Source organism: Aotus nancymaae, unplaced genomic scaffold, assembly GCF_030222135.1.
Source record: "Aotus nancymaae isolate 86718 unplaced genomic scaffold, 86718_ANA_hifiasm-v0.15.2.pri h1tg000015l_1, whole genome shotgun sequence".
In the NCBI taxonomy this organism is placed as follows: domain Eukaryota; kingdom Metazoa; phylum Chordata; class Mammalia; order Primates; family Aotidae; genus Aotus; species Aotus nancymaae.
The window spans coordinates 7,929,627-7,947,595 of NW_026988427.1; the positions used below are offsets into that span (position 1 = coordinate 7,929,627).

Here is a 17,969-nt window from a genome sequence, read left to right on the forward strand (position 1 = left end):
ACAGCCTGAGTGACAAGAGCGAAACTCCATCTCAAAAAAAAAAAAAGCTCTATCTTGACAGTCTGAGTAACTGGGGAAACAACAGTGCCACCAACCAAGGTGTGAAGGATGGCAGGCTGTGTACCTTCTGATCCCCTCAACATCTCTTGAGCCAGGTGTGGTGGCTCATGCCTGTAATTCTAACATTTTGGGAGGTCGAGGTGGGCGGATCACCTGAGTTCAGGAGTTCGAGACCAGCCTGACCAACATGGAGAAACTCCATCTCTGCTAAAAATACAAAATTAGCCAGGCATGGTGGCACATGCCTGTAATCCCAGCTACTCAGAGGCTGAGGCAGGAGAATCGCTTGAACCCGGGAGGCGGAGGTTGCAGTGAGCTGAGATAGCAACATTGCACTCCAGCCTGGGTGACAAGAGTGAAACTCCATCTCAAAAAAAAAAAAAAAAAAACTCTCTCGACAGTCTGAGTGACTGGGGAAGCAACAGTGCCACCAACCAAGGCGTGAAGGATGGCAGGCTGGGTATCTTCTGATCCCCTCAACGTCTCCTTGAGCAGGCAGTTCTGCAACCTCTTGAAATCTATGTCCCAAGTCCCCGCTAAAGAGAAAGGGGGTTTGTGTGTGTCTGTGTATCCAGACACCTGTGAGCAGGAACTTGATAGTTTCTCATCCCATGGACCCGCAGCCCAGCTATGGAAAGACAGAAGCCAGGGGACAGTGCCATTCTGCTCTGGTCTAAAGCAGTTGGTGGAAGACAGCCAGATGTGCAAGAAGATCTGGGGACAAGTGTGCAGAAATGGTAGAGAAGAGTGTATCCACAGGAAAGTTTCTTTGTACACTTCTATGGATTGAGCTCCAACTATACGCCAGGCTCTACCTTTTCACATGCAATCCCATTCAAACACCTCAAGTCTGCCAGACAGCACGAGTGCCCATCCCTCCCTACAAAGGTGTGGCAATGCCGGTTCAGAGAGGTGGAGTTCCTTAGCCATCATTACGCTGTGGGGCGGTGGCCAAGATGGGAGTGGAAGTCTTCCTGACTCAAGTCCAGTGCCTCCCTACCCTGCTTCTAAGGTCAGTATTAGTATTCTCCTGTCCTTTAAACTACTGACTTATCCATCATGATCACATGAGCGGTTTGGTTTTGTTTTGTTTTGTTTTAGAAACTTCCTGGTAACAGTGTATGAACTCTGGCAGCATAAGTTACTACTTTTAGTTGAAACTAAAATTGGCTTAGGCAAAAAGAGGAATTTGGGGGTTCAAGTAACAGAAAAGCCTAGGTGGTGGTTCTGACTTCAAGCATCTCTGGATGCTGGGTCTCAAATGGTGTCGTTTAAAATCTGTCTTTCCCATGCCCTGATTGTTTTTTGTGAGACAGAGTCTTGCTGTTTTGGCCAGGCTGGAGTGCAGTGGTGCAATCTTAGCTCATTGCAACCTCTGCCTCCCAGGTTCCAGTGATTCTCCTGCTTCAGCCTCCCAGGTAGCTGGGATTACAGGCACACGCCACCACACCTGGCTAATTTTTTTGTTATTTTTATTAGAGACAGGGTTTCACCATGTTGGCCAGGCTGGTTTCGAACTCCTGACCTCAGGTGATCCACCTGCCTCGACTCCCAAAGTGCTGGGCTTACAGGCGTGAGCCACCACGCCCAGCGCCCATACCCTGGCTCTGCTTTTAATCTTTATTATCTTTATTCTCAGGCAGGTTTTCCCTCTGAGATGTCAAAGATGGCTGCCAGCAGCTCCAGGCTCATTTGCTAGGAATGTGGCAACCTCCATGGAAAGAGAAAGCCTCTACCTTTATAATTCCAGAAAAATCTGGGGGCTGCCTCTCACTGGTTTGATGCGGGTCAGGTGTTCTCTTTTTTTGTTTTTCTTTGAGATAGGGCCTGACTCTGTCGTCCAGGCTGGAGTGCAGTGGTAGATCTTGGCTCACTGCAACCTCTGCCTCCCAGGCTCAAGCCATCCTCCTACCTCAGCCTCCTGAGTAGCTGGGACCACAGGCCACCGCATCCAGCTAATTCAGGTGTTCATTTTGAACCAATTACTGAAGACAGAGGTGGTGTTCTGATTGACCAGGTCCAGATCAAATGTCCACTCCACCCTCAACCAAGGGATGGGGTAGGCTTTATTTTATGTATATTGAGGCAGGGTGGGGAGGAGCGATTCCCCAAACACTGAGGGCCATTTCTAGAACCAGAGATAATGAATGGTAAACAGGAAATGATAGATGTTCATTGCAGGCTCTCAAATTATGTTTCATAGCTGTAGCCACCTTGAATTTTCTGGAAGTCAAAGAAGAGGCCGTAGAAATTAAGAGACGTGGAGAGATCTGAGAAATATTTAGGTAGCCTGGTGTGGTGACTCATACCTGTAATTCCAGTACTTTGGAAAGCTGAGGTGAGGAGATAGTTTGAGCCCAGGAATTTGAGACCAGCCTGAGCAACATAGTGACACCTCACCTCTACAAAAGATTAAAAAATTAGCTGGGTGTGGTGGTGCACACCTGTGTCCCAGCTATTTGGGAGGCTGAGGTGGGAGGATCGCTTAGAGCCTGGGATGTTAAGGCTGCAGTGAGCCATGATCACGCCACTGCACTCTAGCCTGAGCAACAGAGTGACACCCGCCTCAAAAAAGAAAAAAAAGAAAAATATATAAGTAGTGGAATGAACAGAACTAGGTGACTAAGTAGGCTGGGAGTATGAGGAAGAGAGAGCTCTTAGTTGCAAGCAACAGAAAATGACTCTAGCTGCTTCAACAAAAGGGAATTTATGAGAAGGCCCTCGGGAGGTCACGGCATCAACCAGAAGGAACAGGCTTGGAAATGTGCAGGAATTAAGGGCCACTGGAAGACTAGGAAGCAGGAAGCCCAGCGAGGTCCCTTGAGCAGACACCGAAGTTGTCCACCAGTTGTCCATCCATGCCACCCCTCTTCCTCGTTTGCAGAGTCCCAACTCTGTTTCAGTGGTCACTTTACCTCACGTGCCTCTGACCCAGCTCCAGGGTTAATAGGTTTCGGCCAGTTATGGGGATCCCCTTATCCTTGCTAAACATGGTTTAGGGGTGTCATGTGAGCCAGTTCTAGCTAAGAAAGCATGAGGGGAGGTCAGCTTGAGACTTGAGGGAGGGTTCCTCGTTCCTAAGAAGGAGCTAGTGGGAGGGAAGGTACCTCTTCTTTACTTGAACATAACTGAGTTTGAGTGTGATTCCTGGAGCTGTGACAGTCACCTTGTGACCATGAGGGCAGTCAGTCTGAAGCTTTGCACACTGAAGACAAACAAACGAGAAAGAACTTGGGTTCTTAATATTATTGAGCCACCGAAAGCACCGTTCCTGGAGTCCCGCTGCTCCAGACCACTGGTGACAAGGGATGATGAGTTTGAGTTGCCGTACTGCATACACTTGGTTTTTGGAAGGCATCCTGACTTAATGCCATGTCGAAGGGACGATCTGGTCAGGGCACAGGTGGTGGAATGCACAACCTCCAACTTTTCTGCCATCCTTGTGTGGCTTGATCAGGATTCAGAGTCCTGGGAGAAAACACCCGTTGGCTGAGTTTAGGTCCCTCTGGCTATACTATGGTAGAGAGATGTTGGTCTGGTCCATTAGGCTTCCATAGTGGAGATGGTCTCTAGAAAGTACCCTTTCAGCTGGGCGCGGTGGCTCACACCTGTAATCCCAGCACTTTGGGAGGCGAAGGCAGGCGGATCATGAAGTCAGGAGTTTAAGACCAGTCTGGCCAACATGGTGAAACCCCATTTCTACCAAAAATACAAAAATTAGCTGGGTGTGGTCGTGTGTGCCTGTGATCCCAGCTACTCGGGAGGCTGAGGCAGGAGAATCACTTGAACCCAGGAGGCAGAGGTTGCAGTGAGCAGAGATTACACCATTGAACTCTAACCTGGGTGACAGGGAGAGACTCTGTCTCAAATGAAAAAGAAAGTACCCTTTCCCCACACAACTGGGAAGAAATGATCACAAAATGGAACTGGGAGAGGAGAGGAAGAGGAAGGGAGAATGAATGTTGAACATCCAAATGCCCATGAATGTCCACCTTGGATCCCAATGGACCTCACCCCTCATCTCACACTCCCTACAAGGCACCCTATGTCACCACATTCCTCATTTGGCACGCTGCATTCAAGCTTCTGTGCAGCTGTATTACTCACTCTGCCTGCAAACCCCTACTTGTGGCAAAGACCTGTTCAAAAGGCCCCTTCCATTCAGAGGAAGGAGCCGATGTGGGAGTGGCCTTAGGGCCAGAGTCTGTACTCAGCTGCAACAAGAACTGACAGAGCCAGGCATGGTGGTGTGCACCTGTAATCCCAGCTACTCAAGTAGCTGAGGAGAGAAGATCACTTGCGCCTGGGAGTTCCAGGCCATCCTGGGTAACTCAGTGAGACCCTGTCTCTTTCAAACAAACAAACAAACAAAAAATGTGTCAAAGGTGCTTTCACTTTAATGACACATCAATATATCTAATAGTTTCACTTTCATCATGGAGTTAACAGACGTCATATCAATGACTTTGAAACCAGTTACCTTTGAAACCTGTCGTTGAAAAGATGCCCCTCCTTTCCTGCCCCCCTCTTTCTGTGTTTCTAAGAAGTCTTCCACAGCCTGCCTCTCTTCCAGCAGAATTCATAAATTGCTTCATTCTGTCTTCATTTCCTACAGATTACTTTGTATAACTTAGGACTCTAACTGAAAGTGACAGAAATCCACTCAAATTGGTTTTATTGGCTCATATAACTGTGAGAAGTCTTTTTTTTTTTTTAAGATACAGTCTCACTCTGTCTCCCAGTCCAGAGTGCAGTGGCACAATCACGGCTCACAGCAGTCTGGATCTGTGGGCTCAAGCGATCCTCCTGCCTCAGCCTCACAAGTAGCCGGAACTACAGGCACGTGCCACCACACCTAGCTAATGTTAAATTCTTTTGGAGAGATAGGATCTCACTATGTTTCCTATATCAGTCTTGAACTCCTGGGCTTAAGCTATCCTCCCACCCCAGCCTCCCAATGTGTTGGGATTATAGGCATGAGCCACTGTGCCTGACCATAACTGGCCAAGTCTTAAGGATACTTCTAGTTTTAGGACCTTGGCTCTCAAAGTCATGAGAAGTCAATTCATCAGTATTAGTTATCAAATGTTGTGTAACAAATCACCCTAACTTGTGGCTTAAAGCAACAACAATTAATGATGATTTATCACAGTTTCTGATGGTCAGGAATTCAGGAGCAGCTGAGCTGGACGGTTTTGCCTTGAGGTCTCTCACAAGATTGCAAGCCAAATTTCAGTCAGGGCTGCAGTATCCACTTGAGGCAGCTCTTTCATGTGGCTGTCAGATTGGCACTGGCTGTCAGCAGGGCGCTTTTCTTTCTCCCAACATGGGTGTCTCTGCAGGGCTGCATGTATGTGCTCACAGCCTGGTGGCTGGCTTCCTCCAGAATGAGCAATCCAAGAGACTGAGGCAGAAACTGCAATGTCTTTTATGACCCGAGCTTGGAAGTCCAACACCCTCACTTTTGCCATATTCTTTGGTTTTTTTATTGTTTTTTGTCTTGTTGGGTTTTTTTTTTTTTTTTTTTTTTTTTGAGACAGTCTCACTCTGTCACCCAGGCTGGAGTGCAATGGCACAATCTCTGCTCACTTCAACCTCCGCCTCCTGGGTTCAAGCAATTCTCCTGCCTCAGCCTCCCAGATACCTGGGATTACAGGTGCCTGCCATCAAACCCCCTAATTTTTGGATTTTTCATAGAGATGCAGTTTGGCCAACATATTGGTCTGGCTGGTCTTGAATTCCTGACCTCAAGTGATCCACCTGCCTTAGCCTCCCAAAGTGCTGGGATTACAAGTGTGAGCCACCACACCCAGTCACTTCTGTCATATTCTGATGGACACACAGGACACCCTAACTCAATGTGGGAAGACACTATACAAGGGAATGAATCCCAGGTGGTAAGGGTCAATGGGGACTGTCTTGGAGGCTCTCTATCACAGCATCCTCCATCCTTGCTGCCCTGTTTGCTCTGCTTTACCTCTGTGTAGGCTTCATTCTCAGACAGGCCCAAACAGTGACAAAGATGATCATCAACGTGTTCAGACCCACATGCTCTGTGCTTAGTTAACCCCAGTGGAAAGAAAGTACTGCTTTCCCAAAAGTTCTGGCAAAAGTCCGAAGCTAAACTTTTGATTGGCCTAAGTTATGTATATACTTATCTCTGAACCAATCACTGTGGATTAAAGATGTCATGTTCTGATTGGCCAGACCTAGGCCCATGCCATGCCCTGATTGACCAGAGCTAGGCCACACCCCTAGCCCTGGTTCTGAGGGTAGAGTTGGCAACACTAGAGCCCATGGAAGAAGTGAGAGAGGAGTCATTGCTAAAGGAAAAATCAGTGTCATTACTGAATCAGGACAGATGCTGGGCAGGAAAAACAGAACATGTGTACTCTATCTTCTTCTCTTGTGTTCCAGCTGCACATCTTAGTGCCCCTTGGTTTAGCACTTTTCTCATGAAATCTACTGCTTTCTTGCCTCACTTCCCGTGGTCGGTAGAATGCTAAGATAGTCCCAAGATCTCTACCCCTGGTGTCTGCACACCTCCCAGTTATTCTATCAAACACGAATGTAGATGCTTCTGTGAAAGAATTTTGCACATGTCATTAAAGTCCCAGATTGTTTGATCTTAAAATAAGGAGAATGTCTTTTGTGGGCCTGACCTAATTAGGTGAGTTCTTAAAATGAGACACATGGCCAGCACAGTGGCTCACACCTGTAATCCCAGCACTTTGGGAGGCCACGGTGAGCACATCACGAGGTCAGGAGATCAAGACCATCCTGGCTAACACGGTGAAACCCCATCTCTAGTAAAAATACAAAAAATTAGCCAGGCGTGGTGGCACATGCCTGTAGTCCCAGCTACTCAAGAGACTGAGACAGGAGAATCACTTGAACCCGGAAGGTGGATGTTGCAGTTCGCCAAGATTGTGCCTCTGCACTCTAGCCTGGACCACAGAGCAAGACTCCATCTCAAAAAAAAAAAGGAGACATGTCCAGAAATACTGGTGTCCTCTAGGAACTGAGGATGGTCCCTGGCTGACAGCCTACAAGGAAGCAGAGACCCCAGTCCTACAACCATAAGGAACTGAATTCTGCAGACAACCTGAAAGAGCTTGAAAGTGAATCTTCCCCCAGAGCCTCCAGAGAACTCAGTCTTGATCTCAGCTTTGTGATGTCCAGAGCAGAAAACCCAGTCATGCAGAATGGGATTTTTTAACTACAGAGTTGTGAACTAATAAGTGGGTATTGGCCAGGCACAGTGGCTCACACCTGTAATCCCAGCACTTTGAGAGGCCAAGGCGAGTGGATCACCTGAGGACAGGAGTTTGAGATCAGCCTTGCCAATATGGTGAAACCCTGCCTCTACTGAAAATACATAAATTAGCTGGGTGTGGTGGTGGTTGCCTGCAGTCCCAGCTACTTGGGAGGCTGAGGCAGGAGAATCGCTTGAACCTGGGAGGCAGAAGTTGCAGTGAGCCTAGATCACGCCATTGCACTCCAATTGGACAACAAGAGCGAAACTCCATCTCAAAATAAATACACAAATACATAAAAAGTGGGTACTGTTGTAAGCTGCTACTAAGTTTATGGTAATCTGTTACATGACCATAGAAAACTAACACATTTCCCAGTGGACTCCAAGATCCCCAAGAAAGAGAGCGTCTCTTTGTTCTCCTTAACCCCCTCATCTCCACAGGACCCAGAGCACAAGAATGTCCCTTCTCCTGCTTCTAGTCCCACTATCTAGAAAAGAGAGGGGGAGTCCAGCTCTACATCATTCTACCCCTACCTACCAACTCCCAACTTCCTGACCCTCAGCGGGTGACCAAGGAAGCCGCTCCACTTGGCTATCCACAAACAGCCTGTGCCCCACCAGGCTCAGGAGGGCAGCTTGACCAATCTCTACTTCCAAGACCTTTGGCCAGCCCTATTGATCTGGACTCCTGGGCAGGCAGTTGGACCAACAGACAGACGCCATGAGGGCCCTGCTGCTCCTAGGGTTCCTGCTGGTGAGCCTGGAGTCAACACTTTCGGTGAGTGCTGTGGGAACCAGGATTGTGCCATGATGGTCCCGGAGCGGGTGGTCGCTATCACAGCCATGGCCTCTGCTCATGACCTAAAGTTTCAGGTGACTAGGAGGCCTATGTGGAAAGGTGAGGCCAGCCCTGAAGGCCCAGGCAGAGGAGATAGACAACCAGAGTGGGTGGATACAAGAAAGGGCACAGCCCGCATTTCTGGGGGAGATGGACCTTAAGAAGACAATGGGAGGAGGTAGAAAGGGTTTGGGTCTTGGGAAGGTATCTCTGCATTTCTAGGCTGTGAGAGGAAGCTGCAGACTAGCAACAGATCGGTAGCAGGCTATGACTTCTAGGCAGTTCCCTGCCTTCTTCTCTGCCTTGTAGATTCCACCTTGGAAAGACCCCAAGGAGCATAAGAACAAAGAGCACACAGTGGGTAAGTGTCCTGGCTCCTCCTCCAGAGATCCCCTTGGGTGGGGATGTGTATGGTGGGGCTTGTGCAGTCTCAGAGCAGCCTAGTCTAGTGCCTACCAGCTTCTAGGTCTTATGCCCATGGGCACCAGGGTCTCAGAGTGATTGTGAGCTGTGTGATCCTTGAGGACAGGGCATGGGCTGTGTCTGAGTGCCCACAAGCCTGGCTCGGAGCAGGTGCCTGAGGTATGTGCCGCTGGCGCCATCAAACCTGGGCTCCTGCCAGCCTTCCTCAGTTTCATCAGCTTCTCCCCTTCTTTTCCTTTCCCCAGTACATCTCGTGAGCAGAGAGAGACATGCCAGACAGAGGCCAGGGCCTCAACAGGCAAGGAATGGGCAAGAGCTGGTCTCTGGCATTTGAATGCCTCTGAATTCCAGCTTTATTACTTATGAGCTGGGTGTCTCTGGGAGAGTGATTTGAGTTTTCCAAGCTTCTATTTCCCCTTCTGTGAAACCAGGTTGATATAGTAAACCTCTTAGGGTTGTTGAGAAGGAAAACCCATGTGAGGCACTCAGCCCATCACCTGGTGCATGGAAATGCTTTACAAATATTAGTTTTTATTATTAAACTACCTTTTAGATGAGGGGTGCCTGTCATTTCCCCCTTTCTCAGGCCCTGCCATAGCTCCCTATTGCCTTCATTCTTCCAGACACTAAATACCTAGAGGCCGGGTGTGGAGGCTCATGCCTGTAATCCCAGCACTTCGGGAGGCCCAGGCAGGTGGATCACAAGGTCAGGAGTTCGAGACTAGCCTGCCAACATGGTGAAACCCTGTCTATACTAAAAGTACAAAAATTAGCTGGGCATAGTGGCATGCTCCTGTAATGCCAGCTACTCAGGAGGCTGAGGCAGGAGAATTGCTTGAACCTGGGAGGTGGAGGTTACAGTGAGCCAAGGTCACACCATTGCACTCCAGCCTGGGCAACAGAGCAAGACTCTGTCTAAAAAAATACAAATTAAAAAAATATATATACCTAGAGTGTGCAGGGCTTGTGAACCGGATGGGCCCTATGCTGGTGGGTCTGACTTGGTGGGGTTGCGTCCCTGAGCATAGCGTTGAGGCCCTGTGCATTCCAACCCTGGACTCCTTCGGTCTCCTCTCTTCACCACACACCCAAAAGTTTCTCCTCCCTCTTGCCTTACCTACGCTTGGTGCTTTATCCTTGCCTAATCCCCTGCTTAGGGTCCCCCTCCTCTCCATCTGTCCATCCCATTTGCATCTTTTTTTTTTAGACAGAGTCTTGCTCTGTCCCCTAGGCTGGAGTACAATGGCGCCATCTTGGCTCACTGCAACCTCCATCTCCTGGGTTCAAGTGATTCTCTGCCTCAGCCTCCTGAGTAGCTGAAATTATAGGCAAGCACCATCATGCCCGGCTAATTTTTGTATTTTTAGTAGAGATGGGGTGTGTCTTCATGTCGGTCAGGCTGAATTCCTGCCCTCAGGTGATCCGCCTACCTCAGCTTCCCAAAGTGCTGGGAATACAGGAATGGAGTCACTGCGCCAGGTCCCCATTTACATCTTAAAGGTCTAGCTCAGATCCATTTCCATTTACTGTCCTGGTTCTTGGCAAGTGCACTCTGCCTTTGACAAAACAGCGGCAAATGCGTATTGAGCAGGTACTATGTGCCAGACACTGCTCAGCGTTCACAGCATTATCTTATGAGCCTCACGACAATTCCTCTAAAGAAGACACAGGCAATTCTCATTATTTGCGATGGTTATGTTCTATAAAATCACAGTGAACACTGAACTAGCAAACAGTATTAGGTTCCTGTGAGCCCCTGGTCATTTTCATTAACCAACAATATATAATCTTGTTTTATGTGTGATTCTGTCTAAAGACGTTTTACTTAACATATGTGCTGCTGATTCATTAATGCTAAGCTCATGGCACTATAACTCACACCTGAATGACGTGTATCCAGCACACATTTCCTCCCTAACATAGCCTTCTTGTGCTTAGGAACTAGACAGCTCTTCAGCAGTAGGCTCAGGGGCCATTTCCAAAAGCAAAATCACCAACAAAAGCAAAAAGTGTGAAAAACATTGCCCTAAGTAGACTGAAAGGACACTCGTTCAATACGAGTGCTGAAACAAGAAGCAGCAGCGTGTCATCTCGTTGAACCTTAACCGGTACAACAATGTGCAAATTTTTCACTGCTCTGTGCATGCCCACAAATGGCCATGAAAGCATCGCACGTATTGACTTGGGAGTTACAAGTAACATTTAGCAAGTAGGCGCATTCTCCAACACAGACCCAGAGAATAATGAGGATCAACTGTACTATTATCATTGCCATTTTACAGATGAGGAAACCGAGGCTCAGAGTGGTTAACAGTGACTTCAACATTCAACAAGTATTATTTATTTATTTATTTTTAAGTCCACCTAGACCATTTCTCAGGATCAACAAGTATTATCACATGCCTACTTTGTGGCAAGTGCTCTTCCAGGCCTTGGGACTCCAGACTTACCCAAGGTCACGCAGATAGCAGGTGGTGGAGTCAGGAGTCTACTCCAGCTATCTGACTTCTGAACCCAACTTTCAAAGCAGAAAGTGTTTTCAATGCACAGCGACCTTTTTGTGGGTCTGTCCTTTTCCCGACCAGACCCTGAGGGGCAGTGCCTGGGCAGCTGAGCACAGGGGAAGTCCTCAGGGAGTGTGTTGTCCCTGCAGTTCTCACTGTCACCGGGGAGCCCTGCCACTTCCCCTTCCAGTACCACCGGCAGCTGTACCACAAATGTATCCACAAGGGCCGGCCAGGCCCTCATCCCTGGTAAGACTACACAGAGAAGTGGGAGCAGGGACCTGGGAGACATGGACTCTGCCTGTCCTTCTGTCCAAGGAACTCTGCTTGGAGGGAGGGGGCTGTGATAGGGGAGGGCGGGCCAGGGAATCCTTGTCTCTTTCTACAGGTGTGCTACCACCCCCAACTTCGATCAGGACCAGCAATGGGCATACTGTCTGGAGCCCAAGAAAGTGAAAGGTGCTACACACAGCCTCTGGGGTGGCCCAGGGCCCTCTCCTCCCCCCTCGATACTCTCCTGGTATCACCAGATCCCACACACCTGGGATTCTGGGCCCAGCCCCTTCTCTCCCTCCACAATGCCCTTTGGAAATCCAGAGGGAGAGTTCTGGGAAGGAGTGGTCCCATTTTGCAGGTGGGTAAACTAAGCCCTGGAAACTTGGAGTAGCAAGGTCACAAGGCAGGTAGGTTCAAGTAGGGCCTTGGCACCCATCTGTCTGACTCAGCTCCCTGCTCTTCCTCCCACCATGTCTATCTCTCAGACCACTGCAGCAAACACAGCCCCTGCCAGAAACAAGGGACCTGTGTGAACACGCCAAGGGGTCCCCACTGCCTCTGTCCACAACACCTCACTGGAGACCACTGCCAGAGAGGTGAGGAGATGCCGAGAACCCGGGCAGGGGTGCTGGGGAACAGGGGCAACCCTGGGTCTACAGAAGAGGTCCCCGGATACCCCAGAGACTTGGCACAGTCCTAGACTCTCCTGAGACCACTGTCCCTCTTTGTCCCCAGAGAAGTGCTTTGAGCCTCAGCTTCTCCGGTTTTTCCACCAGAATGAGGTATGGTATAGATCTGAGCAAGCAGGTGTGGCCAGATGCCGGTGCAAGGGTCCTGATGCACACTGCCAGCGGCTGGCCAGCCGGGGTGAGCAGATGGTTGGGAACGGGCCAGAGAGGAGGATCAGGAAGAGAGGCTGGCAGGAGGCTGGGTGGTGCGCCAGGAAGGAGAGCTCTCTGGAGGGTCTGTAGGCCCAGGGGTGGCTCACTGTGTTCCTTCCCCCAGCCTGCCGCAACAACCCGTGCCTCCATGGGGGTCGCTGCCTAGAGGCGGAGGGCCACCGTCTGTGCCACTGCCTGGTGGGCTACACTGGACCCTTCTGCGACGTGGGTGAGTGAGGGTCTGGGGGAAGCAGAAGGCCAGCCCCGAGATGAGAAGGGCTTGCCAGGAACGAGAAGGGAGAGTGGGGAAAGCAGATGAGAGGGCAGCGGGAAAGCCCAGTCCTGGCTGCAGGGAGCCCCCTCTCCCCTCAGATACCGAGGCGAGATGCTATGATGGCCGCGGGCTCAGCTACCGCGGCCTGGCCAGGACCACGCTCTCCGGTATGCCCTGTGAGCCGTGGGCCTCGGAGGCCACCTACCGGAACGTGACTGCCGAGCAAGCGCGGAACTGGGGACTGAGCGGCCACGCCTTCTGCCGGTGCGCCGCGTGGGGCTGGACGACCCCTCCGCCCCAGGGCCCCGGACTCCCGGCGCCCTAACTGCGCCCCCTCGTGTGGCTACAGGAACCCGGACAACGACGTCCGTCCGTGGTGCTTCGTGCTGAGCGGTGACCGGCTGAGCTGGGAGTACTGCGACCTGGCACAGTGCCAGGCCCCTCCGACCCCGATGCCCCCTAGGCTTGACGACCTGCCCATGCCCCCGCAGCCGACATCGCCGAAACCTCAGCCCACGTCCCGGACCCCGCCTCAGTCCCAGACCCCAGGAGGTTAGGAAGTGGGGGAAAGGAGCAGCCGAGAGGGCGCGGGGCGAGCTGGATTCCGGCCGACCGGCCGCGTGCTCCCGGTCCTCAGCCCCGGCTCCTCCACAGCCTCGCCGACGAGGCGGAAGCAGTCGCCTCCCCTGACCAGGAACGTCTCACTGAGTTGCGGGCAGCGGCTCCGCAAGCGTCTGTCCTCGTTGAGCCGCATCGTCGGCGGGCTGGTGGCGCTGCCCGGGGCGCACCCCTACATCGCAGCGCTGTACTGGGGCCACAGTTTCTGCGCCGGCAGCCTCATCGCCCCCTGCTGGGTGCTGACGGCCGCTCACTGCCTGCAGAACCGGCGAGTACCCGCCCGCCCAGCGCCGCCCGGAAGGCCGCGGCTCCTCAGTCTCCCAGCGCGCACCCGAACCCGTGCCCTACCTTTTCCCGCCCCACCCTTCTTTCCACGCCCCTCCGGAGCTCCCCGGGAGGAAGCTGGAACACAGGATAGGGGTCGGGAGCAGGGGGCTTCCCCAGAACGCTTGTGGCCAGTTCTGAGCGCGCTGCCTCTCCCCTGCCCACCCGCAGGCCCGCACCCGAGGAGCTGACGGTGGTGCTGGGCCAGGACCGCCATAACCACAGCTGTGAGCAGTGCCAGACGCTGGCCGTGCGCTCCTACCGCCTGCACGAGGCCTTCTCGCCCGTCAACTACCAGCACGACCTGGGTGCGTGGGGGCGCCCTGCGTGGACGGGGAGAGAGGGTGGGGCCCCGGCATCTCCGCCTCACACTCCTCTGCGCCCGGGTTAGCTCTGCTGCGCCTGCAGGAGGATGCGGACGGCAGCTGCGCGCTCCTGTCGCCTTACGTTCAGCCGGTGTGCCTGCCAAGCAGCGCCACGCGACCCTCCGAGCCCGAGCCCGCGCTCTGCGAGGTGGCCGGTTGGGGCCACCAGTTCGAGGGTAGGCACAACTGCTAGGGGAGGAGATCTTTGATCACTGGGTTAGGCGGGAGAAGCCCGCGACTTTGACTTTGGTATCGTCCCGGGTGCCTACAGGAGAGGTGGCGCTGACCCGTGAGAATGTGCAGGGCCTCCCAGGGCCTGGGATTCACTGCTGGGATCCCCAAATCTCCTGGGGGTACAGGGAGAATCGAACTTGCTCTTGGTTCTCTCTGGGCGCAGGGCTGCAAAGGCCAACTAGGACCCTGGCCCCGCACTCCGGGTTAGTTTGGTAGCCAGGTTCTGTGACTCTGGATAGGAGGTGGGGGTGGGGTTTCTGCTTCCGCTCCCGCCCATTCAAATCCTGGCTCTTCCCTGGACCTCAGTTTCCTTGTCTATGAAATTGAATTAATGGCACTTCCTCCCCCTTGGGGAGGAGAAGGGCAAGAGTGGGTTTAGAAGAGCCTGCCGCAGCCTCGTCCATCATCCGGGCGGCGAGTGTTGTCAGGTGGGGTGTGAGGAAGGCGCTCTGTGTTCGCAGGGGCGGAGGAATATTCTAGCTTCCTGCAGGAGGCGCAGGTGCCCTTCCTCTCCCTGGAGCGCTGCTCAGCCCCGGACGTGCACGGAGCCTCCATCCTCCCCGGCATGCTCTGCGCAGGGTTCCTCGAGGGCGGCACCGATGCGTGCCAGGTGAGTCCTTAGCCGGGTTAGCGCCCTTCCCTGAGGTCATCAGGCACAAATCCCAGGCCCAAGGCGCTGAGCTGCGAGTTTCCGACCCAGGGTGATTCCGGAGGTCCGCTGGTGTGTGAGGATCAGGCCGCAGGGGACCGGCTCACCCTGCGAGGTGTCGTCAGCTGGGGATCAGGCTGTGGTGACCGCAACAAGCCAGGCGTCTACACCGACGTGGCCAACTACCTGTCTTGGATCCAGGAGCACACCGCTTCCTGATTGCTCAGGGATTCGTCTTTCCCTCCTCAGCGATTCCGCAGTGGGAGAGTGGCTGGGGCATTGACGGCAAGATGCTGTCCCATTCCCCCAGTGAGGCCAGCTCCGCGCCAAGATGGCGCAGGAACTCAATAATAAAGTGCTTTGAAAATGCTGATAAGGAAAGCGCTACTCCTTGGGTCCCGTCGGAAAATGCCAAGACAGAAAAGCGATTCACCCTTCTCCACAGCTCTCAGAAAACAAGGTCTATGAGATCTTAACGTGCAAGATCTAGATCCCGGTCCAGCTAATGTTTACTGAGCCTAGGATACTGTATACCAAGCCCTGTGCAAGGAGAAGCTGCATGTTATTCCTCATAAGAAACTCACTAACCTTTTGTTTACAGAGCAATAGTTCTCAGACCATACATTAAGATCACCTGGGGAGCTTTTTGAGACAATCTGTGTCCAAGTTCCACCTCAGACGAATTAAATCAGTTATGTCTAGGAGTGGGGCATAGGTACTGGTACGTTTTTAAAACTCCACAGATAATTCCATGTACAACCAGCCAAAGTTGAGAATCATGGTTAGAAATACTTAGCATTGTCCGGGCGGTAATCCTAGCACTTTGGGAGGCCGAGGCAGGCGAATTGCCTGAGCTCAGGAGTTGGAGACCAGTCTAGGCAACACGGTGAAACCCCGTCTCTACTAAAATACAAAAAATTAGCCGGATGTGGCGGTGTGTGCCTGTAGTCCCAGCTACTCTACTCAGGAGGCTGAGGCAGGAGAATCACTTGAACCCAGGAGGCAGAGGTTGCAGTAAGCCAAGATTGTGCCACTGCACTCCAGGCTGGGCGACAGAGCAAGACTCCGTCTCCAAAATAAATAAATAATACTAATAATATTTAGCATTGGCTGTGGTGTGGACCCTGAGGGCTGAGTGACATATCCTTGTCCCTACCCGAACATGCACTAATGCCAAGGGTCTCAGAGTCCCTTGGCTCGCAATACATCACCAGGGGACTTCTTAGACATAACAAATTCTTGGGCTACACTTTATACTGCTGAACAGAAAGTCTAGGGTGGGAAGTATCAATCTGTTTAAGACTGTTGCAGGGGATTCTGATGTTCTTTTATGCTTGAGAACCACAATCTGGGGGTTTAATGGTTGGTTCCCTGACTCCCCAGGTGATCTTAATGTATGGTCTGCGAACTGCTTTGTAAACAAAATAGTAGTTTCTTATGAGGAATAACATGCAGCTTCTCCTTGCACAGGGCTTGGCATACAGGTGGAGGTCTGGCTGTCCAAACATGGTATCTTTTTGTTCATAAAATCATCTTTTTAAAATTAAAAAAAGATTGGCCAGATGCGGCGGTTCATGCCTGTAATCTCACTTTGAGAGTCTGAGGCGGGAGGATTGTTTGAGCTCAAGAGTTCGTGGCCCGCCTGGGCAACATAGTGAGACTTCATCTCAATTAAAAAAAATTTTTTTTTTTTTTTAGAGACAGGGCCTAGCTCTGTGGCCCAGGCTGGAGTACAGCGGCAGGATCCTATAATAGTTTACTATAATCTCGTTATTGAGTTCAAGAGATCCGGCCGCCTCAGCCTCCGAAAGCGCTGGGATTACAAGAGCGAACCACCACTTTGTGCCAAACCCGTCCTACAGGGTAATCCTAGAACTGCCTGGGCACTAAACGCCCACGCCCCACGTGCCCTAGCCTGGGTGGTCGCTCCGGGACGGCCCCTTGTGTGACGTCACAGCCCCGCCCCGCCAGCGTCACAGCACCGCAGGCATTCCCGGCGCTGCGCCTCTACGCAGCACAGAGAAGCGCGAGGTTGGGGGACGCACTCGGAGCACGATGGGCGACTGGAAGGGCTACATCAGTGCAGTGCTGCGGGACCAGCGCATCGACGACGTGGCCATCGTGGGCCACGCGGACAACCGCTGCGTGTGGGCCTCGCGGCCCGGGGGCCTGCTGGCTGCCGTCTCGCCGCAGGAGGTGGGCGTGCTCACCGGGCCCGACCGGCGCACCTTCCTGCAGGCGGGCCTGAGCGTGGGGGGCCGCCGCTGCTGCGTCATCCGCGACCACCTGCTGGCCGAGGGCGACGGCGTGCTGGACGCGCGCACCAATGGGCTGGACGCGCGCGCCGTGTGTGTAGGCCACGCGCCGCGCGCGCTCCTGGTGCTCATGGGCCGACGCGGCGTCCACGGGGGCATCCTCAACAAGACGGCGCACGAGCTCATCCGCGGGCTGCGCATGCAGGGCGCCTAGCCTGGCAGCCCAGGCCGCCCATGGGTAGCCCGGTAGCGCGGGCCAAATAAACTGTGACCTGGGTGTGGCTGGCTCCTCCTCCACTTGCGCCATGGGGGGAGTTGTAAATAAGGAAACTGATCTTTGCAAGGAGGTTACCTGATGGAGCCAGGATTTTGAGTCTAGAGGCTGCCAGGATTCTGTGCCTTCCTCCCTGCTCTCCCATGGACGCCTTGCAGAGGCCAGGGCCTGACTGCTTCTCCTTGGCGCCTTCCCAGGGTCCTAGGGACTCCGTAGCTGAGGAAGAGTCCAAGGGTGGGGGCCTTCTCAAAGTCCATTTCATCCTTAGCGTCCTTTCTCACAGATATTTCCACACATTAGGCAGGACAAGTAAAGGGAGCCCCCTCCCCATCCTGCGAACACCTCTCCCCATCAGGGAGTGAGGCCAGAGGCCAGTGTGCTGCTCTTGCCCTCCACTCACATCCCAAGCACTAGCAAGTAGTGTGAGTGGGTAACAGGATGGACCTGGTAGCTTGTAAAGCAGATTTGGGGCTCACAGGCCCCTGCATCTTCGCCCACATTCCTCCGAGGAGGCCCACTGAGAGGGCACATGTCCAAGACCATCACAACCTGGGACCTTACATCCTGCCTTCCCCAGGCCTTCCCTAAGGCCCCAAAGGAGTTCCTGAACTAGAGGGAGGAACTCTGGCATCCCTACCCACAGGACTCACACTGTAGGCCTCAGTTTCGGGGTGACCTACAGAGGAGTGGGAATTGAAAAGCGGGTGAGTTTGAGGCCTGGTTTATTGCCCAAAGA

The 17,969-nt window shown here is 52.7% G+C and overlaps 2 protein-coding genes across 2 annotated transcripts; both read left to right on the forward strand.

Moving 5' to 3' along the window:
* Positions 1–1,044: 1,044 nt before the first annotated feature.
* F12 (coagulation factor XII) lies at positions 1,045–15,085 on the forward strand. Its single transcript, XM_012466401.3, has 15 exons — positions 1,045–1,072; positions 7,760–8,096; positions 8,466–8,517; positions 11,233–11,332; positions 11,472–11,542; positions 11,845–11,955; positions 12,095–12,226; positions 12,365–12,469; positions 12,613–12,778; positions 12,864–13,066; positions 13,169–13,400; positions 13,628–13,764; positions 13,848–13,997; positions 14,517–14,665; positions 14,756–15,085. The coding sequence occupies exons 2-15, from the start codon at positions 8,040–8,042 to the stop codon at positions 14,921–14,923; spliced, it is 1,833 nt and encodes a 610-aa protein (XP_012321824.2). The 5' UTR covers positions 1,045–1,072; positions 7,760–8,039; the 3' UTR covers positions 14,924–15,085.
* Positions 15,086–16,674: 1,589 nt separating this feature from the next.
* Positions 16,675–17,236, forward strand: PFN3 (profilin 3). The gene has a single exon (XM_012466334.2). The coding sequence runs from the start codon at positions 16,760–16,762 to the stop codon at positions 17,171–17,173; it is 414 nt and encodes a 137-aa protein (XP_012321757.2). The 5' UTR covers positions 16,675–16,759; the 3' UTR covers positions 17,174–17,236.
* The last annotated feature ends 733 nt before the right edge of the window (positions 17,237–17,969 follow it).

Excerpts from the sequence above, each read along its gene's own strand:
- F12 (XM_012466401.3), top strand. The coding sequence starts at position 8,040 with ATGAGGGCCCTGCTGCTCCTAGGGTTCCTGCTGGTGAGCCTGGAGTCA. Across the intron at positions 13,067-13,168 it reads TCAGTCCCAGACCCCAGGAG|CCTCGCCGACGAGGCGGAAG; the intron begins GTTAGGAAGTGG and ends GCTCCTCCACAG. Across the intron at positions 13,998-14,516 it reads TTGGGGCCACCAGTTCGAGG|GGGCGGAGGAATATTCTAGC; the intron begins GTAGGCACAACT and ends CTGTGTTCGCAG.
- PFN3 (XM_012466334.2), top strand. The coding sequence starts at position 16,760 with ATGGGCGACTGGAAGGGCTACATCAGTGCAGTGCTGCGGGACCAGCGC.